At 34.9% G+C, this 22,763-nt stretch overlaps 1 protein-coding gene across 4 annotated transcripts in view; it reads right to left on the reverse strand.

The window, feature by feature from the left end:
* Nucleotides 1-22,763, reverse strand: part of Marchf7 (membrane associated ring-CH-type finger 7) — a 41,219-nt gene that overhangs the window by 17,617 nt on the left and 839 nt on the right. For 3 of the 4 annotated variants that reach the window (XM_010606812.3, XM_010606811.3, XM_010606809.3), the window contains exons 2-4: nucleotides 8,192-8,356; nucleotides 4,086-4,275; nucleotides 1,122-1,289 (exon numbers count right to left, since the gene is read on the reverse strand). In XM_010606812.3, the coding sequence (XP_010605114.1) occupies nucleotides 1,122-1,289; nucleotides 4,086-4,275; nucleotides 8,192-8,344 (511 nt within the window). In that variant the 5' untranslated portion in view covers nucleotides 8,345-8,356. Of the gene's footprint in view, nucleotides 1-1,121; nucleotides 1,290-4,085; nucleotides 4,276-8,191; nucleotides 8,357-16,480; nucleotides 16,572-22,763 lie in introns of all 4 variants that reach the window. The other variant, XM_010606810.3, reaches the window with a different exon arrangement.

Genomic DNA, 22,763 nt, shown 5'->3' on the forward strand with positions numbered 1-22,763 from the left:
CTTATAGCTAAAATGAAACACTAAGATTAAAACTGAATACTGCTGTCTTACAAGGAGCTAAATTATTCTTATAGAAAAACCATAAAATATATTTATTCCTGTTTGTGAAATCCAGGTAAAAATATGAGGTAAAGCCAGTATTACAAATTCAAATGAAAGAATATTAAGAGCCTATAAAAAGCAACTAGTTGATGAAGATGAACTTGAATTTACTAATCAGAAACTGATTCAGTAGAATGTCTAACCTTGATACAAAATTGTAAATAGACCAATTAATACAATGCAAATGTATCAATGATTAATCACATAATCACCCTAGGGAAACTGAGTTTTGGAGATTCTTCTTACTCTATGCTGCAAGTATAAAAGTTATTTTATGTAAATATTATCATCCTTGCAATTAACAGGGAAAGATTTCCATAATCTTGTCTTCTAAGGTAATAACAGTAGTTCTTGACTTGGTTTTTCATCAGATACACTTTTGTTTTTTAACCCTGGCTCTAAATTTTGAGCCAGAATGGACTCTGGCATCTTTATTTAAAAAATGCAGTTAAACTGGAAGTTTGACCTTCAATAGGATGAGAAACAACTATAAAATTCCTTCATGAAGACGACTCTGCCATTCACTTTTACTTCTGCCTATTTTATCTGTGAATTTTGCTCAGTATGTTTTTCTTTGAAGTTACTGTGACTGTTGATTTGTGAAATGCTTAAGTCTACGTACAGTGGTAAGAAATTAGTCTTCTTTATATCAATTTAAGAAAATGCGGTCTTTTTAATATCAATTTAATGAAAATAAAGGCATACTCATATTACAGTACTTCTAAATTATGCCTTAAAAATGGTAATTTCAAGTTAGTTATTTTAGCATTTAATTAGAAATACTTATTAAACTGTGTATGATAATTATATGTATTATTAATATCTGAGCATATCTTTATCTTGTATGTTACTCTGTAAAAATCTGAATATTCATGGCTGTTTCATTTTTTAAAGTAAACAAAAAAGTTATTAGAAAACATGTTATTAAGATTAATTTTATTTATTCCTATTTAATTTTGACAAACATAAAAGGAAAATCTAACTTTAGATAAGCTATACTTAATGGAGTTTATACATACATGATGAAGTTGTGAAATCACCACTTCGATGACTATAATCCATAAGATTACTAATGGAAGAATCTCTTCTCCTCTCCAAATCTCTCCTCTCTCTCATTAAGTCTGTTCCAAATGAACCAAGTACCATTGATGAAGATCTGGGAACTTGACCATGCCTCCATGAAGAATCTTAAAATAATTGAAGAAATTTTACTTCAGAAAAGTTTTTAAGTTTTCTTTTTTTTTTTAGGACCAGAGATCAAAGTCGGGCCCTTGCGCTTGCGAAGCAGGTAGTAGAACCACTGAGCCAAATCCCTAGCCCAGTTTTTAAGATTTTGGATGATACTAAATCTTCAGTAACACAGAGAGAGGTTACTGTGATTTATTATGATTCTCAGTTACACAACTGCAATCAAAAGCAAAATTCAGCAAAATTTAAAAGTATTCAGCGGTGAACTAATTATAAAATAGTTTCCCACCCAACAATAGCAGTAGCAGCAGCAGCAGCAGCATTGTTATTGTTGTAGGTGAGGATTAAACTCAAGGCCTGGCCTGAAACGTGCATGCTAAACATTAAACACATTCTTTTTTTTTGAGATAGGGTCTCACTATGTAGTTGAGACTGACCTGGAACTTAACTATGTAGTCAAGGCTGGTCTTGAACTCACAGAGATCCTCCTGCCTCAGCCTCCCAAGTGCTGGGATTACAGGCATGGGCGCCCGGCTATTAAACACATTCTTAACTCTAGGACCTACATTCATGTATACTTTCACCATTTCAGGTCACTCTTCATAATATATGACAATAAGATGTCAACATAAAGTAAAATGACCATAGATCAAAAATGCAAAGCATTTTTTTAAATTGCAGAATTTCACAAAAAGTCAGTTAAAGAAATGATGAAAAACTTCCAAAATCAAAATTGAAGCTTTCTAGATATGGTAAATGAATTGTATTTTACAACTGTATCTGGGGGAAAAAAATACAGGACTTTTCTTGCTGGGGATTAAGCTCAAGAACTGTGCATGCTAAGCTTGCACTTCTCTACTGAACTATATATCCTTAGTGTCAGAAATACTTTGTAGCTACCATATCTGGTTCATTCTTTAATCAGAGTTAATGATTAATGTATTATCTAATTCTGATCTTAATTTTAGTAGATATTTCATTTAAAAAAATTACATCTCAAGCCTCTTGTCCCCTATTTATCTTGAAAGTTTAGTTCTTCCTGAATTCCAAAACTCTTAATAATTTATCTCTAAAGGAAATGGCTCAGTGTATTGGATGCTATGCCTTTACATAGTGGAACAGTGGTTTTTGTCTACAAAGTTAAGGCTAGTATGTTCTTACCCATCACACTACTTTAAAAATCTTTCAGATGGGCAGGTCTTTCCCCTGGCAATCCTTCCTAGAAAAATTGAAAGGAATTGCTTACACTGATACTATTGGCAATACATAACCATTTTAAAAATACTGTTTCAAAATTGTAGTACCAGAAATTTTTCCTCCCTTTATAAAAAATTTGGTTACTAGCTAAAATTTCATTTAAAAATCAATGTATGTAAGGAAGAAATCCCTTACTCTCTCAACACTGAAAGCACTAAAAGGATCACTATCAGCATCCTAGAGTAACTTGTCTAATATCACTCATTTACTTAAGTGGCTAGAATCATGACTTTCTAATTCTTGTATAGGACTCTTAAGAGGGACAACACCAGTTTTTTTCCTTCAGTGAAGAGTTTCTGTGACTTCTGAAAACAAGCATCATTTTCAAAAAATTTACTAACGAAATGCTTTTTTACTAAGGACATTCGAGAGATGCAGATGAAAACAACACTGAAATTCCACCTCACTCCAGAAAGAATGGCTGCTATCAAGAAGTCAACCAACAAATGCTGGTGGGTTGTAGGGAGAAAGGAACCCTTCTCTACTGCTGAAGGGAGCGCAGAATGATACAACCACTCTGGAAATCAATATGGGATTCCTCAAAAAACTAGGAGTAGAGGGATTTGACCCAGCTATTCCCCTGCTGTGTATCTTCCCAAAAGAATTAAGAGTCATAACACAGCGATATATGTGCATATGCACACCCATGTTTATAGTAGGAGAGTTTGCAATAGCTAACACTTAAAAACAGCCCAATTACCCAGCAAATGGAGCCTGGATAAAGAAGATGTATGTGGTTTTTCTATAAAATGGAGTACTACTCAGTCATAAAGAATGAGAAACTAGTCATTTATAGCTAAATAGATGCACATTGAGGCCATATTCTTAAGTGAAATAAACAGGACACACATGTATGTGTAAATACCGAACAGTTTTTCTGGTGCGAGAAACTGAAAGTGTAACTAAGAATAAAATGTATAATAGATAATGTGAAATAAGAAGAAAAGGTCTAAAGGGGAAGGGGACTCTGGAGGAGTAGCAGAAAGGAAAGAAGGGAAAGGAAAAAATGTAAACAGGGATGGGTGGAGAGTGTGAAGAGCAGGGAAATGGGGAAAAAAATAAGAACCAAGTTATATCACGTAAATGCACCAATGAACTTAATGGATAATAACTGTTTATTCCCACAAATACCAAAATTACCAGTAGGTTTGGCTTTCCTTGTAACACTTAAAATGTATCTTCTACAGGGCAGGGGATGTAGTTCAGTGGCACTATACCTGCCTGGCAAGTTCAAGGTCTTAAGCTTGATCCCCAGCACCAAAAACAAACAAACAAACAAACAAACACCACAAAACTATCTTGCATAAATACAGGGGACTTTTACTAATTTGAATCCAGGACCTCACACATATTAGGCAAGTATTCTACCATTGAGCTATATCCCCAGCCCATACCACCCATAATTAAATTAAATATCCTATTTATTATATATAGGGTATTTGCACCAAACCAAAAACAAATTATGCTATATCACAGAAAAAAGGTTTCAGTCCAAAGTACATATGCCATGGCCTTTACAGAAATTGAGTAATTCTTACCTGATACTGCATTTAAACCATTTCCAATATTTCTCACAGCTGAGGTAGATGTACAGTTTGAACAAGAAAGCTTAGGTCTTTTCGAATCATGATCCCGTTGCTGGTTTTGTGATCTTGCTCGTGCTCCCTGAGTTATCTCTGATTCACTATACCATGTAGATTGAAATGGTGATGCAGATGCTGATGTAGGCTGTAAATTAAACATGCTTTTAAAGAAACAGCAAAATGCTTGCATTCAATATGAAATCTAACCTACAATGCTCTAATTAACTTCCAAGGAACCTGTTTATTCCCACAAATACCAATTTTCTACAACGTTCTTTTTTTCTTAGACTTTTGTTCACTTCTACCTATTTATCCCTTTACTATATACTGTCATTGTATTTTGCTGGACTATCAACCTAAATCCTCTCCATAACTCTACACACACTTGGTTATGAAAGACTGAAGAGCAAAAACTTTTACAGTAATTTTTTGTGACTTAATATTTCAATCTTCTGAGACACCTGTTTCCGCTTCTTAAAAATAAGCAGAACACTCAAAAAGGCACGGATATAGACATTTATTACCAATACCCTAAAACAAAAATGAGATTATTTTCAGTAATAAAAGTCATTCTTGGGATGGGGATGTAGCTCACTGGAGAGTACCTGCTGATAGCATGTAAAGGCCCTTAGTTTACCCACACACACAGAGAAACTTTGTTTCTGATTCTTAGTCTCAGAAATATAGTGAGACAATACTAATGAGTAGTGCCTTAAAAGTAAGAAACCTGGGCCACGAGTGGGGGCACACATCTGTAACCAAAGTACTTGGAAGGCTGACACAGGAGGATCACTGCCAATTTTGAGGACAGTCTGGGATACAAGGTGAGTTTAAGGCTAGCCTGAACTACAACGCGAGACCCTGCCTCAAAAACAAAACTAAACAAGACAATAGAACACAACAACTAAAACAAAAGAAGTCCTAGCACGTAAAATTTATTAACCAGTAGAATCAAGAAACTAAAACAAGTTCTTACCTACAAACATTACCTGTTTTCTCTTTTAACATAGAAATATATAAGCATAAAACAACTTATAACAAATGTTGCTCAGGTACAAACTTTTACTAAGTATTTAAATGGTTAAGGAGTTCACTTAAAATGCATGTAGTCTACTTAAATATAGCTTTAGATAAGATAATATTTAAATCACAATTATTAAAACTGTTCTATTAATTATTTTTAATTAGTGCATGTTTGTACCACAGAAGACTGACGTTTGTTTGGGGGAATTGGTACATGCACGTAACATATCTTTATCATTTTCAATCCCTTTATCCTCCTCACCCTTTTCTCATCTCACACCTTTCCCCGTATGAGTCTGCCTTATAGTTTCATATCATTTCTTGTATTATTTATACTTCTGATTTCTCATATAAAACAAACATGAGTTTATTCACTTAACACAACAGTCTTCCAATTCTAATTGATTTTCCTGCAGATGACAAAATTTTATTCTTTATGGCTGTATAATATTCTTTCAGCTGCGTTAAATGGTTATTTTTAGTTTTGGTTTTTTCAAGTTTTTACATAGTGGTTTTACTAGTTAACATTCCCACCAATAATATAGGAGAGTTCTTTTTTGCCAACATCCTGGCCAGTGCTATTTCTCACGTTCTGGCAAACAGCTATTCTGATTGGGGTTAGATGGAATCTCAAAATTGCTTTGATTTAATTCCCTTAATAGCTAAAGATAATGAGCCCCCCCAACATGTATTTATTGGCCATTTTTATTACTTTTTTTCCTGGTCTGGGGATTGAACTCACTTGTGAGGCAGGCGCAGCACCACTGTATACTAATTTTTTGAGAAATATCCATTTCATTTGCCCAGTTTTTCACTGGGTCATTTGTTTTGGGGGGAGTTTGAGATCTATATATATTCTAGGTATTAGTTCTCTAGTACAAGTAGCTGGCAAAATATTTTTCCCATCCTACAGAATGTCACTTCATTTATTTGCTATCCAGAAATGTTTTAATTTGATATAGTACATTTGTTGATTTTTGGTATTACTTCCCTGTGTTTTAAGAGTTTTCTTTTCAGGTTTTGCCTGTGCTTATGGATTCAAGTGTTTATCCTATGTTATCTACCAGCAATTTCAAAGTTTAAGTCGTTGATCTATTTTGCTATATGTATGTTTTGTGCAAATACCACATTGTTTTTATTGTTATAGATTTGTAGGATAACTCAAAACCCAACATTATGATGCTGCCAGCTTTGCTTTTTTTTTTGCTCGGAACGGCTTTGACTCATTTTGTTTTTTCTAATTCTATATGACATTTTCTTTCTTGATGAGTTTATTTTTGATGTACAGGAACACTAGTGATCTTCGTGTGTTGATTTTGCATCCTGTACCTTTATTTTCCCACCAGTTCTGAGGATTGAGCCCAGTATTGAGCCTTCACAGTGAGCCACACACCCATCACTTTATTCTTGTTTTATTTTGAGACAAAATTTCAGTAAGTCATTAATGGTCCAGGCTGGGCTTAAACTTGCAACCTTCCTGCTTCAGCCTCCTGGGGAGCTGGGATTAAAAGTATGTGCCACCATGTCCAGCTTTGGCATTCTATTATTTTACAGGAACTTGTTCTTTGCCAAGTTCTTACTTGAAAATACACATAAATTTGGCATATAATCTCTACAATGCTTGGAAAGAGTTAAGGAATGAAAGTATAAAATAAAGCATAACAGAGAACTCTAGAGCATGGATAACAAATAAATAATAATATAAGCAAATATTTAACAGAAGGTATGTGGGAAATTTTATAGGAAAGAATTTATGTCTGAGGGAAGCAGTGGTCAGGCAAATTAAAGACATTATAGACAGACTACAAAATAATGTAATTATAAACCACTTTACTATTAATTTCTAAAACATTACTACTTGATCTATTATGCTTCAATTTCAAAGAAGCACATTGCATTCATTCAGAAAATACATCAGCATGTGGTTAACAATGGAAAATAAACTTTGTACATACTGTGAGATTTCCCTTGCCTTAAAATGGCTGCCACATAAAATAGCAGCCTCCATGTTAAAATATGGCTTCTCCCAACAAAGGACAGGTTTCTTCTTCCCATCATGCCTCTTCTCCTATCAAGAGAGTAAACTAATACTTGCTACCTCCTAGCAGCTGGCGATGTCACAGGCTCCTCCAATCCTTAATGCTACCTCATTCAACTCCACCCTATCTCAGGTTAACCCCACCCAGCTCCTATAAAAGAAGCTCACTGTTCTGCCATGCTGCTTTTCCTTTGTTAGGAGACAGCCTGGTAGATACTCCTCATAATAAAGGCTTGTTGAGGTCCTGGTCTGGTCCTGGTTTTTAGATTCTTTTACCTAACACATATATGGAAAAATAAAAGATGTAATAGGAATATGTGAGATCAAGATTACACCAATCCTTTACAGCACTCTCAGCTTAGCATAAACTTGGCCTCACAAACATTCTGTACTGTACAGTTTGTATTGTGGAGTACTGTCCTCCACAGAGACACAATCAAAGTAATCCTTACAACCTAATCTTGCTTGGGATTGAATGCAGAGCCTCATACATGCTAAGCACACATTCTACCACAGGGTGAAAAACCCTCAACTGGATTACTAATTACCCTCAACTAATATGGTAATTGTGTAACATTAAAAGTACACTATTTTAAAGAATATGGCTTCTAGGGCCAGGGATTTAGCTCAGTCGTGCCACTGCCTTCCTTGCAAGTGCAAGGTCATGAGTTCAATCCCCACACCAAAAAACAAAACAAAACAAAAAACAAAGAATATGGATTCTAAATAATATGCAATAACAACACCATTCCACCAGTTTCTTGTACAAAGGCAGAGAAGTCAAATGTGCTATTTAGAAGGAAAGTTTTTGGTCTTTGAAAAACTGTCCACACTGACCATTTTAGTCAAATTTATACTTAAACTGATATTTTAAATTTCTCAAGTCTTTAGAAAATGTTTTATGTAAGGCCACAATCTCTTATCCATAATTTTGAAGTTCATAAATTTAAAAATCAGACCATTTATTTTGCTACTACTATGTTTTGAATTAAAATGTTACCTGATACTCAGAATCCAGTCTAAAAGAAGAGTCTCTTGAGTGGCAGTTATCATTTAAACTACTTCCTCTGCTTCCAGACATCATCCTAGCACTTAAAGAGCTAGAGGGTGGAACAGAAATTCTTCTTGGAATCCTTGAAGGTTTAGACTCCATTCTTAAAGGTGCCTGTGAAATGAAAATTTGTGTTAATTGCCTTTAGGAAAACATGCAAGCCTTTAATTTTGAATCCTCCTTAATCATCAGCTCAAATTAGGAACTACCATAAAAGTAACTGAATCTAATAAAGTACACAGTGCTTCTCTTCCTAAAGGGAGAGGTATAAAGTCAACCAAGATTTGCTATAGTCAAAAGTGCAGTAAGAGCGGGGTGTGGTGGCACATGCCTGTAATCCCAGCACTTGGGAGGCTGAGGCAGGAGGATCACTGTGAGTTCAAAACCAGCCTGGGCTACATAGTGAGTTCCAGGTCAGTCTCAATTTCAACTACATAGTGAGACCCTGTCTCAAAAAAGCCAAAAACCAAAAACCAACAAACAAAAAAAACTGCAGTAAAAAACTTTGAGGCTATTGTTTTCAGTCTTTTTTTTTTTTTTTTTTTTACTCAAATATATCTCTATATAAAATCCTGCATGACCATATCACACGCTCTCTTCCTATTCTCTATTATTAAGTGTTTAAGACTCACATCTATTGTACCATTTCCATATGCCTTAACACAACATGCTCTCATATGCCTTTGTAATAATATGGTCTGGAATGTCTATGCATTCCTTATCCAACCTGTGGCCATAAATTTAAATATAGCATTTTTTCTGTATTTCCACTCTGTAAATATTTTTCTTAAGACATCATACTACTTTATACTGTAATTTTTGTCTTACTAGACTATTTCTCCTTCCTTTTCAGCAGTAACTCTCTAGTTCAGGATCATTTAAAGTACTTTAAAACCATTACCTAGAATACAATAGGTACTCAAAAACCAAAAGTTAGGACTAGGGATTTAGCTCAGTAGTGCTACCTGCCTCGAAAGCCCAAGGACACAAGTTCAATCCCCAATACCAAAAAACCCCCCAAAGTTAAAATGTAATGAAAGAAAAATGTCTTCCATTTACCACTGACAATATTTCTCCATTATACCAATATTATGTCATGTCTGCTGGTAAGGTCCTTCTGATTATTATTAGTACAATGATTCTCCAAACCAATACTCCACAGGTTAAGAAAACTGGCAGTGAGAATTTAATTTACAGATGATTGCTCAGCTACTAATGGTCACCTGAATGAAGTATTTTAAAAGAATGTTTATTACAATATTAAATAGTGATAGTATTTTAAGTGAAAAGACAATATATAAAACTGTAAGAGCTATAAAACCACAGATATACTGATTCTAATGATATAACAAAATGAAAATAAAATATTAAATTTGGCTTAAGTAGAACGAAGTGCTTTCTGCCTTATTGGATTGTCTGATATTTAACAATATATAAACAATCACACAATAGGATATCCAAAATTATGCAGCTAAGAATATCTAGTTAGGAAGTATAAATTGTACTGCAGAAAATGTTTAATGATTAAATAAAAAAAGTTTATAAAAAACTTTCAGTTAAATATGACAGGTAATTTTTTGGTTATTTATTTTGCCTTGTCAAAATGCATATAAAATTAAAGAATGAAAAGCTGTAACCATGGAGGGGGGCTGAAAAGGACTACAAAAGATAAGAAATTTCATTGTAAACTTGGGAAACCTAAAGTAGGAGAGATACAATAATACAGAAGACAGAATGAAAACTATTCTCCAAGTATCTAGAGATAGAAAATGGAAGCAAAGCATTTGGCCTCGGGGTCCTAAAAGGATCAAGATTTGGAGATACAAGGTACCATAAAAGGAAATTAGATTGTAAAATGGTATGGCTACCATGGAAAATCAAATACAGAATTATCATATGCTCCAGTAATTGTACTTCTAGGTATATATTTAAAGGAAGAATAGGATCTGGGTATATACCAAAAAGAAAAATAGGGTCTTAAAGGAGCTATCCATATACCCATTTTCACAGCAGTATTATTCACAATAAAATCCTAGTTTCTGACAATAGATGAAAGGACAAGCAAAATGTAGCCAACCTTAAGAACTCTGACATATACTGTTATATAGATCAACCTTGAAGACATAATACTAAATGAAATAAACAAGTGACAAAAAAAGACTTTCAAGGTTTATAGTAGTCAAAATCAGAGGTAGAAAGGAGAATGGTGGTTGCCAGGGTCTAGTAGAGACTTGCTGATTAAAGTGTCAGTATTACAAGATGAAAAGCCACAATGAAGAGTTATGTACCAGTTGTAGTAACTACTATAAACTATTACTAATGTACTTAATAAAACAATAATCTACATACTTAGATATACTTAAGGTGGTAAATTTTATGTTAGGTTTTATCCCAATAAAAAATTCAGAGGAAAATGATGCACTGAGTTGAAAAAAAATTGTTGAATTAAAATTATATTTGGAATCGCATAACCCTATATTCTCCCCAGCTCTATTCCCTCAAAGACAAAGTATTCACTTGAAAAAAAAGATCTCATAGGAAATGCCTCCACCCCTAAATGTATAATCAATGCTTCAGAGGTTCAGGCAAGGGTTAACATAAGGAATAAAAGAAAATCTATATGTTCAATTTTATGATCCAAACTCTTTTTCCTACTCCTTTTTCTGTAGTCAGGAGATTCTCATCTCTTGGATCACAAAACACCTACCACTAAAAAAAGAGATTTTTCTCGTTCTCAGTTAAAAAACTAGCTTGTAACTCACCCACCATATCCTATAGCCAAGTCCATTAGTTACCAAGTTTCTAATCAACTTTTTTAGCATTTATAACAGAAAAACATCAAGAATGCCTAGGTATTTAGGGAAGGCTCAATAAAAGACCAAAGTTAAACGAAGAAAAGGAACCTTAAAATGGTACAGAAAGAAGAAATGGGAAAACATTCATTCATAAAATAACAGGACACTTGAGAATGAATTGTAGTATAATAGCCTGTGTAAATTCAAAATGTGATATACTTTTAGAAATGTGATACACTGAAATAAATCCAACATATTGATTCAAAGTTGAGGAAACTTCCCAGAAAGCAGAACAAGTAGAAAATGTGATACAAAAGAGAAAAACCCAGAGGACTATCAGTTATGACTATTAATGAGAAGAAAATGACCAGACATAATGGAACCTTTCTAGACTTGAAAGATATATAGCTCCACAGTAAGAGGAGTCAAGAGTATACAGCAAGATCCAAGAAAATATCACCAACTCTACAGCATAATAAATCATCTGGAAATTTCAGGAAACCAGAAATAAAGGGAAGATCCTATAAGTTACCAGAGTAGAAAAATGGGTCACATACAAAGGAAAAATAATCAGAACTGCCTAACAACAATATTAAACTCTAAGGCAATGCCTACAGTGCTGAGAAAGTGTTTGGCCTTCAATTCCAATCTAGCAATTAATGATAAGGTGAATAGGATATGCATACATTTTAGATATGTATAATCAATCAAATTCAGAATAAGGTGCTGTGGGCAAAGCTCAGTGCCAGAGTGCATCAAGGGTGAGGTCCTGGATCGAACACACAGTACCACAAAATATGTAAGGAAAACAGAAACAAAAGAACTCAGAACCATAGGAACTTAAATGAAGAATATTTTTGTATGAAGATGGAAGTGTAACAACCCGGTAAAGAACCAGGTAACCAGGATGAAACAATCAGGTAAAGAACCCAGGAAGCAGTGACAAAGGCAAGTTCCAGAAGATAGTAAAGCATGGAAAGCAAGTGATCCAGACTGGAGTAAGACCAAAGTAAAGAAAAAAAATTCTAAGGAGGAAAAAAAGCATATATGGAAACAACAATTCATTGGCTTGTGGCAGAGATATGGATAGTACAATTGGGAAAACCATGCTATATACACAGAAAAGGCAATCTTAAAAATGAAATTTTAACTTAGGAAAATATAGACACTGTTTAAGAAAGGAGGTATATCTAGGTGAAATCTTTATTTACATGGCCATAATAATATTAACAGACAATTGAGTCAATTTTGTTACAAACAAGTAGTGGAATGGAGGCATGAAGGGGAAGTAAGAACAATGATGAGTAACAAATACATGTAATAGAAAAATCATGAAATAACAGTATAAAAACATCATTTACAAACATCAAGATAAATAAATCTACAAGAAACAGCTAAATAGTTGAAAAGAAAGTGTGGACAGTTGGATTACGAACAGGGTAAAGAATTTTTGTTTTTTCTTACAAGTAGGATGGCTACACTTTGCCATTTGCCCAGAACAGTCCCTGTTTATGCCCTGTAAAGTACTAACCTCTTTCTGTTCATTATCCCAGGATAAGTACTAAAAGTATCTTTAAAGTAAACTGGTTTGACTGATAAAGCACATGGTCACCTATCTTAAAAATCTTTTCTATCATCAGCTTTTTATAAGTACATATGTGTTAAGTCCATACAAAATTGTTCATGAAAGGTGAATTTAAATAAGACATACATTAGGAGAAAGAATATTCATGGTTAAACACTGGCATTCAAAAACCCATAGATGAACTAACTCCCGGCACCAAAAAAGAAAAAAAAAAACATGAATGATTTAACAAACAGTAAGTACACTGCAGCAAGACTATGAAAATACTCAAGAAAATATTTTGTGACGAGGGTTTTTTAAAACAAGGAAACAAAATGCTTTTTGAAAACTATACATCTAATAGTTTACTTTTAACAATGATGCTTTTTAATTATACCTTTTCTAGTTTACTTTGACTATATTTATACACAGTTCTTACTTGCAGAAATTAAACTAACCTAGTAGGAAATCTTACAACAAACCCTTTGGGAGAAGACAAAGAGGCAGAGTCCTTTGAGAAATATAATTTGATACTGGATAAACTATTTTTGGCAACTCTTCTACATAAACTGATTGAATTTTGACAATGTAGGTGTTAGATGAAAACTTATGTAATTTGGTTGCATAAGTTATAGGTCAAAAACACAAAAAAAATATAGTGAAACACTTGTACGAGGCCACTTCACAATGTTCTACGAGGCATTTTTTAAAGTCCACTCATTTTAGTTTCTTTTGGGGTGAGGAGTGTTGGGGTTTAGTAGGAATGTTAATACTAAGCAAAGGGATGAGGTGTGTAGGACACACTAAATATACTGAGATGGTTCTCTTAAAAAGCTATAGTCTAGCAGGGAACAACTACAGAAAAATATGATAAAACAATTTATAAACAGTATATAGGAAAATATGTAATAACAGACACTGTAGCAGGCAAAAGGTACTTGAAATGCAATGTTTTTTACAAATACTTGGAAGAACACAACACAAAGATAATACAGACATCTTTCAACATAATGATGAGTTTCTTCTAATAATGTATAGTGTTTCTTTAAACCCAGATTTGATTCTAGAACTGGATAGTCAGGTTTGTGTTTGGTGGTGAGAAAAAACTTATTACTAGTGTTGGTTCATAATTGTGGGCCCCACAGTTCATTAAAAACTCTGCTAGTGACATCCTAAACTCTATGCTATTTTATCCTTGAACTTGTGTGAAGTCAGACTTGACTGTGAAACCTGAACTTAATTAGAGGAGTTATGTGCCTGTAGCCATGCTTTGCCTTTAAATTTGCCTTACAGTACTTAATGATGACATGCAGTTTGCATAACATACTTAAATTTGTACTTTCTTTGAGTCTCATTTAAGTTTCAAGCATGATAGGTCCACTGGAATTCTGTGATCATGCCCCTCATTTATACATCTACAACAGACTGAGAAAAGGCAGGCACGGACAGATTAAAGAGACAACTTTGTTCTCCAGAACTTGCTCCAAATTCATAAAGGAGATATAAACCACAAATCCACAAAAATCTTACAATCAATATTTGAGATTTTGTTTGTTCCTCAGTATGACAGAATCTAAAAATTTAAATAAAATTGATATTTTTTACTTTACTAAACTTTTCAACTTCTGAGATGAAGATTTAGTTAAGATTTCTTGAGAGCTGCTATCTAAGTGGTAGTTTACCTAATTTTTAACTCAGTAGGGGCTGGCAGAGCTACATACCTAAGTGGATAAACTGCTTACCTGGCATATGCAAGACCCTGGATTCATTCCCCAGTACCATCAAAAAAAAGAAGTGGCTATCATAAGCAACAGGAGTAAAAAACATATTAAAAAAACAAACATTTGGAGGGCATGTGCATGAGAAAGCAAACAAAAAAGAGAAAATAGATATCATCTTTACTACTTAAATAGCCTGTCCAAATTACAAACCTGTAGCCTGCTTTAGCTACTAAAAATTTTAACTATTTTGCGGGGGGGTAGGTAATTTCATTCAGCTCAGCATCCTAAGAAACTGTGCAGAGCTCTTTAAAAACCAATTTCATGTTTTTGGTGGCCTGTTGAGCACTATACCAAGAGGTCTTTAGATAAAATAAATTTCTATTGATAAACAGCTTTTACATCTATTCTGTAGAAGTAATCTTCCCTTGAATGTTCTTTTAGTTCAAGAAAAAGCCTAAAAGAATTATCATCACCTGAGGAAAAAAAATCAACATGTTCTAAAGCAGCAAAGGTACAGAGTGGTGGTAAGATGTTATTAGGAAAAGGTTAGAAAACCAATTTGAGGACGGACTCTATGCTCATACAAGTCTGTAGCTCTTGGGGAAGGGCTATAAAATCCACATGCCCAAGACCCTCCAACAATACAAAGCAGAGCTGCCACAGGAGGGAGGGGCAATCGAAAAAAATTTGCCTGCAGGCTACAGAAGATGGCAAACCTTTTAGAGATGACTGCCTAAACTACAACCCCAAACCCACTTAAATCATCGCAAAGTGCCAACACTGCAATTAAACCTGAATATTGAGGTTTTAGTTTAGAAGAAACAACTCATACATTAACATCTTTGGTCTTAAAAGAAAAAATAACGCATGTGCCATAGGTTTGCCACCACTGCTATGGAGTCTAGAATGAACAGGGAGCAGGGGCAGAAATAGTGAGAAATCCCAACCTGCAAGGATCAGTAAAATGAAAAACATCCCCCACCCCACCCCACGACTTTGCATAAAATAAGCACCAAGTACAATATACTGTTGAGCAAGGTATAATAGCCTTTAAGAGAACCCTCTGCTGTAGAGAAGCTGAGGGTGGAAACTCTAAAAAGAAATTATCTAGCATTCTATGTCTCACACTAAGTACTAAACTGTGGGAAGAAATCCACCACTGGAGTTCGTTAAAAGCAAATAAAGCAACAATAAAGTTTAGATTGAAATTAAATACTAAACCCATCACACTAAAATTCTGGCAGAAGTACAATTTGTCTTTAAGACATTTCAATTTATTTATAGCATTTGGTATTTAATCAAAATACTGGGCCAGGGATATAGCTCAACAGCATAGCACCTGCCTGGCAAGCACGGTGCCCTGAGTTTAATTCTCAGTACCAAAAAAGAAGAAAAAGAAATTTATAAGAATTATAAAAATGCAAATAAAAAATAATCAACCCACTGTCAAGAAATAAACAGTCAACAAAACCAGACCAAGAGACAGCTCTAATATAAGTAAATGGGGAAATTAATGGGTTACTCCAAAAGGAAACATAGAAAGACATATAATGCTAAATACACAAGAGGGGATTTAAGAGGGAAGAATAAGAAAGTCTAATGTACATTTAATTAAAATAGAAGGCTAGAACAGAAAATATTTGAAGAAATTCTAGCTGAAACTGATGAGTCAAGAAGCCCAATAGGGCCAGGGATTTAGTTCAGTGGCACTGTGTCGCCTCAAAAGCACAAGGTCTTGAGTTTGATCCCCAGTGGTGGTGGTGGGGCAACAAATAGCAACTAGAATAATCAGCAATCCTCACCTATATAACTCACACTAGGCTGAAAATTATACTCCAAAAATCAAAACATATCATCTGGGCGTGATGGCATACACCAGTAATCCTGGTTACTCACAATGCTGAGGCAGGAAGATCTCCAGTTCAAGGCCAGCAGAGAAAGGCAAGGGGGCAGGGGCAGCATTGTTAGTGTAACTCACACACACAAACCACACAGGGCAAGAGTGGGACTGTAGGTCTAGGGCACCCAGAGTTCAATTCCCACTACCCCAAAAACAAAACAAAACCCCAAAACTCAAAATATGAGAACAGTTAAAAATCCCAACAAGATGAGGAAGGCTGGCCTGGGGGTGTGGCTCAGGAGTAAAGAGCTTGCTCACCTAGCATGCATAAGGCCTTAGGTTCAGTCCTCAGTACTAGAAGAAAAATGTCTTCATAAGAGTAACATTTGAGTTGATCTCTGACATCAAACTGCAAAAAGAGAAGGCATAAAGATGCTAAAGTATGCTTAAAAATTAAAAATAGAAAATAACATGAGTGTAATTCAAAGCAGAAAAGGTGAGAAAGGAACCCAAGTGCTCTGAAAGTAATAAATGTAGAAAGTAAATTATACCATGTGTCCTCTGCTCAGGAATCACTTTAATAAGGAAAAGACTTTTACAATCTCTACCACCAGTGCTTTAGACCTCAAAAATTATGTTTTTAACAATTAGAGCAAAGATTAAACAATTAGTGCTAAAGTTTTGTCCACCTTTAATAGATTAAAATATAATTTGCTGCTTTTTGGGGAATACTAAAAGTGACTCAATTAAGTCTGCTACTTTTGTGAAACAAACTGCTGTTACAGGCTAAAGGGCCTAGGAGCAACCAAAGATTTTGAAACAAGGTCAGTTAAAAAAATAACAAATCCCCCAATGCTAAATTGGTATTGAGTTCAACTTATAGGAAGAGAAACACTAATTCCAACACAAATTAGTGAGAGCCCAAAGTAGTGGAAAAGGCAGATTCAATAAATACATTTGAAGAAGACAAGAAACTAATTTCTTCAGATTCTCCTTTTAAATGTAGGCAGGTCCTTCATACATTATTTTTCAGAAAGGGAGACTTTCTACCTGCCTTCATTTTTTTTTGTAAGCATGCAGTGGAGGCCTAAGAAAAAGACTATCCTTCAGTTGACTTAGAACTCCCTGTCACAGCAACAAATCTTTGGCCTTTATAAATTTAAGAACTGCATAAATTTTTTATGTTTTATTTTAGTAGCTTTTTTTGGTTTTGTTTTGTTTTTTTTGATGCCGGGGATCGAACTCTGGTCCTTGTACTTGTGAGGCAGGCAGCAGAACCACTGAGCTAAATCCCCAGCCCTATGTCTTAGTAGCTTTTATAGGAGTTAACTTTGTCTCACCCCTTTCTCAGGATTGGCTTGCCATTCTTTGCAGTTCAATTCATCTAGTTGCCTTGAAACCTCCCCAATAACTGGCATGAGACATGATACTCAAAACACTGAAGAACAAATATTTTTTTTTATTTTCATCTTCAAGGAAATTGGGAGAATGTGAAAATGCAGCACACCAAGATGAGTTGGTTTTAAAAAAATGAGAGCCTGAACTGATCAGAAGTGTAAGAGTATTGGACTTTATAATATGTTTAAAAAGACCCATGTTCACATTAATGATATTTTCAATACCTATAGTCCTTCCCTGTAGGTTAACAATAATGTATTTAATGCGTTTATAAAACTATTTCCTATTTTCCCCATAATGGGGGAAATTAAATACCACCTAATTTTTAGCACATGAGCCAATTTCCAACAATTTGTTAAAAAGAGAGAGAAAGACAGTTAAAGAGTGCAAGCTTTGAAAACTGCCCCTTACTTGAGTGATGCTAGGCTTAATTTCAATAATGCTTAATTTCCTTCCCTTTACAAAATGGTGATAAAATCAACCTCACAAGTATATTGTGAGCTTTGGTAATACACATTATGTGTTCAGCAAACAGTAGCTACTGTTAAGCATTATCATCAACACTAAGAATTTCAAATACACAGCTTAAGAAAACCTCTATGAAGTTTTTCATTATTTGGAACACAGTAAAAAGATTTTTTACAGCGCTGGTGATATAGCTTAATATTCCCTGGCTTCAATGCTCAGTACTGCAATAAAAACAAAAACTGGAAGGATTAGCTATTTTATTCACCTATTGTATCTCTGGGTGATACCATTACTGGTATATTGGGGTTTTTTCCCCCCTCATATTTAGCTTTCCAAACATTCTTTAATGTACTTGTCTTACTTTACTCAGACGTTATTTACAAAAGATTATTTTCTGTAAATTATAAAAAAAAAATCCTAAAAAGCACTAAGGAGGCTAATTCTGTTTGTAAATTGCAGGCATACAGCCTCAGTATCTACCCACTGCAAAGAAGTAAATTCAAATAAAGTACTATTTTAACAAAGACTAAGTGAAAAGGTTAAAAGCCCTTCACAAAATGGAGTTTTAAATTAGCTGGTTTTGAATTTTTTTCTAGGAAAATTTTCAAACACACACAGAAGTAGAAAAAATGAAGTTCCAGGTACCAGTCAATAATCTTAAACAATAATCAATCTTGCCTAATTTACCATCTATATTATCTTTTTTCTTTTTTGAAACTGGGCATCAAATTCAGGACCTCATCCTTGTGAGGCGGGCAGTGGAACCACTGAACTAAATCCCCAGCCCTCACCTATATTATCTTAACGTAATCTTAATTATAACTTTTCTTCTACTGGCATTGAGGATTTTGCACTGAACTACCTGAACTATATCTCTAGCCCTTTTTGTATTTTGTGAGACAGGCTCTTGCTAAATCACAAAATTGCACAGGCTGGGTTTGAACCATGCTCCTCCTCCTGAGCTTCCTCAGTGGCAGAATTATAGGCATGTGCCACTATGCCCAGTTAAGAATGTCCATTCTTCAAATGGCTGAAATCATAAATCATAAGATAGGGCTACAAATCCCTCCATCTTAGTATGTAAATCCCTGTGAAATGCAATGTTGACAGCCTGCCCAGGATGAAGCAGTCTTATTTTCCCACCTCTTGAATGTACATTAATCTGACGGTGACTATAATTCAGTACAATGTAAGGGTCATTTTATAATTTGAAATGGTTTTAAGAAGTCTTATAGCCTCAATTTTCACTATAGTGATACTGTTCTGAGAAACTAATGTCATTAAAGATCACATGGAGCAAGACTTAGATGTTAAGAAACACAAATAACAGACATGTGAGTGACATCTTGTTCTTCCCAATCTGGGAAATACTCCAGCTAAACGTTGGTACAAGTACAGAGAACTGTAAAAAATAGTGAAGTTTTAATTCACCAGGTTTTAAGTGGTTTGTTACACATCAATAGAGCAAAGGTTCATGATTTACCATAACTTACTTTCCTATTATCGTACCATTATTTTATGCTCTCAGTCTCTATGAAAAACCTGATTCTAACTGGGTCAGATTCAAACTCTGTCTTAAGTATCAAGGGAAATTACAGTTAATGAATTACCAAGAGTACATTGTTATATGATAAATTTACTGCATGAAGGCCAGAGTTAACACAAAATATCAATGTATTTCAACTGCCAGAATCTTTCAGAAATAATCACAATTCCATTATTTACCTGTAGTTTTCATATCCCTTTCTTTAAAGAAAAATGGTTTCTAGAGAAAATATTTTTCCCTAATGAAAATTATCCTAGTGTTTTATTGATCCTGGTGAACTCTGAAACACGGAAGCCAAAAGTGGTCAAATAAGGGAAGCATTTTGAATGCATTGTAGGAGCCCTTTAAAAAATGTCTTGAATCTTTTACTTAAATCTTTAAAAAGAAACTACACAAGTGAGTGCTTAAGATCTCCATGGGAAAAAGATGTTGTCCACAGCAGAACGCTTTTGAGATAACCTGTTCTCTTCATGAATTTATTCTGTAGGTGTCACATTTCAATCTTTATTCAGTAAGTGAAAACCAAGTGTTCAACTTATCTAGTCTAACCGGTAGTCACAGAGAAATATATTTGCAAACAGGAAAAACCAGCTCTGACCACATTAAAGCCTATGTCAGAGCTGAAAACTAAAAATTAACTGCAGTGAAAAATGACACCGCAGCCAACTCTCAAATTATAATTTTATCCCCCACCCCCGGGCCTTCTTTGGGTTAGTCTTACAATTAGGTACTTTATTTTAGATAGTTTTTGAGAAGTAATGGTTTGTAATTAGCTAAATTCACTGTAATGGGAATTTGCTTTAGTGAACTCACGTAATCTGAGCAAGAACTCAAAATCTTTTTCATTTAAATTATAATCATTCTAACGTGATCCACTGCTGATTCAGTTATTTAACTATTAAAAGGGCCACTAGTTAAGTTTAACATGTTGCTTAAAATGAGGCTTGATGTGAGACTAAATTTCATTTGTGCATTCCTATTTTTTTTAATTTCTAGAACTGCATTAACAAAAGGTACCAGCCAAGAATCTAAAAAATCACTTTTATTAAGCTTAAGGATAGAACAGTTTTCTATCCCACAGCACGGTGTTCTAACTTTCTAACACTGCACAGATCTTACACGTAAAGCTCTAACCTTCCATTCCAATTCATCTCTGGGAAGCACACTGTCACTTCTTACTAAAATAAATAGTATGGTGACTTTGCAATTTTATCAAAGTCCTAGTCATCCTTCACATCTTAACTCAAGCACTACTTCTTGTAAAATTTTCCTCCCAAATCAAGCACTCATTTATGCTCCCACTATATGGCAAAATGACGATGACAGTAATTGTTTATGCATGAATTCCTGTCTGCAGCCCTAATGTAGTAGACAACTATACATTACCAAAACATGTCTTGCATAATTTGATACATTTTACTTTACAAAATTACTTTCCTAAAACATTAAGATGTGGGAAACTCTTGAGCACACTAAGAGGTGTGTGCAATGGACATGGAGATGACTAATTGGCAACATGAATGTCGTAGATGACTGTTCCCAAGTTAATAATTTGAATGACACTTCAGGTGTGTGTGGGGACTGCTTTATGCTGGGAAAATAAGCCCTCTTGCCAACGTGGTAGAAAAAAATTCACTTGTAAGAATTCTTAAGGCACCTAACTGAAGATTGAGGCTATCTGTAAATTACATAGCTCAGTAGAATGGGTGTTTAGCACTAGCAAGACCACGGGCTGGATAAAAAGACACCTCATCTATCATGAAACTACAAAGAACCAAAGACTATGCATACCACTATTAAGAGATGCAGAAAGTTCTTAAAAAACATGCAATCAACTTTTAAGGTTTTTCTAACCAGAATGCTGGGATATAAACTGGACTTTAGCATCCAATTCTATTTGTTTATTTTTCACTAAAAATTCACACTTCAAGTATGTCTCCTGAAGTGTTGACCGCTTCACAACTACATCATCTAATTTTTAAAAATGTATTTATTTATTTATTTTTGGAGACAGGGTCTAGCTTTGTAGTTTAGGCTGTCCCTTAACTAAGCAATCTAGGTTGGTCTTGAATTTGTGTGATCCTCCTGCCTCAGCCTCCTGACTGCTGAGATTACAGGTTAAATAACTAGCAAAACCAACAACGAAGCCAGGAATTGTGGGCTGTAATCCCAGCACTCAAGAGGCTGAGGCAGGAGGATCCTTTCAAGTTTGAGGCCAGACTGAACTACAAATACAAACCAAGAGTATCTCAAAAGCAAACAAAAAAAACATTCCGACCCATATCTTTGACTAGTATTACTGCCTCATGAACTATTGTTTCATGGAATGGTGTAGCAACTGTAAAATACTGACCCTAATTCCCAAATCAAATTTTTGTTACCTCATAAATATACGCGGTTATACTAGCTACGTACCTCCTTATCAATGGTACTGTTTGATGATTGAATAAAAAAATTCTTAAATCCTTACCTCTTAGTGCTGGGCAGAAATAGTAAAAAAGATGACAGTAAGAAACGGAAAGATTTAAAGCAATGGGATAAACAAAAAGAGAGTACCTTAAAAGTACAAAAATCGGAAGAAAAAACCCAATTAATACAATTTTACTTGGCACATTTACTCTTATCTAATAGTACTAGACATCAGTTGTGACGAATTTACTGCTCGCAGAGATTTTTCCCTACATTTACTTCTGTATGAAAGAAAAAAAATACTTGTGTTTTAATACGTGTGTTTACACATTCATCTTCACTACGCAGTTTCACCAAAATGAGGGAATATTCTACTACTCGCTCCTTCCATATTTTTACTTCGTATGCCAACAGGTCCGATCTTTAAACGTTTTTCGATTCGAATACGAAATTTACCACAAAAAGTGCTATGACATTCTGGACCAGGGGCTATCAAGTGGCAAATCTTCAGGGAACGTAAGGGGCTGACCAAATCTCTTCACTCGAGGCAGGAAGGGCCCAGCCCTAAGCCTCCCCGGAGGTCAGCAGGGCGCTCACTACCTCACTCGCGACACCTCAAACTCCCGGCAAGGGAGGGACCCCCCACCCCCGCCCCGGACGCCGGACGAAGGGAGGCCGCCCCCAGCCAAATCAGGGCTCCAGCCCCTTCCCTCACCCACACGTCGGTAAAGTGAGACGCACAATCAGCCCCAGTCACAAACTCCGCCACCGAACGGCGGG

The sequence above is a fragment of the Fukomys damarensis genome, unplaced genomic scaffold (assembly GCF_012274545.1).
Source record: "Fukomys damarensis isolate Sample0158 unplaced genomic scaffold, DMR_v1.0_HiC HiC_scaffold_26, whole genome shotgun sequence".
NCBI lineage: Eukaryota > Metazoa > Chordata > Mammalia > Rodentia > Bathyergidae > Fukomys > Fukomys damarensis.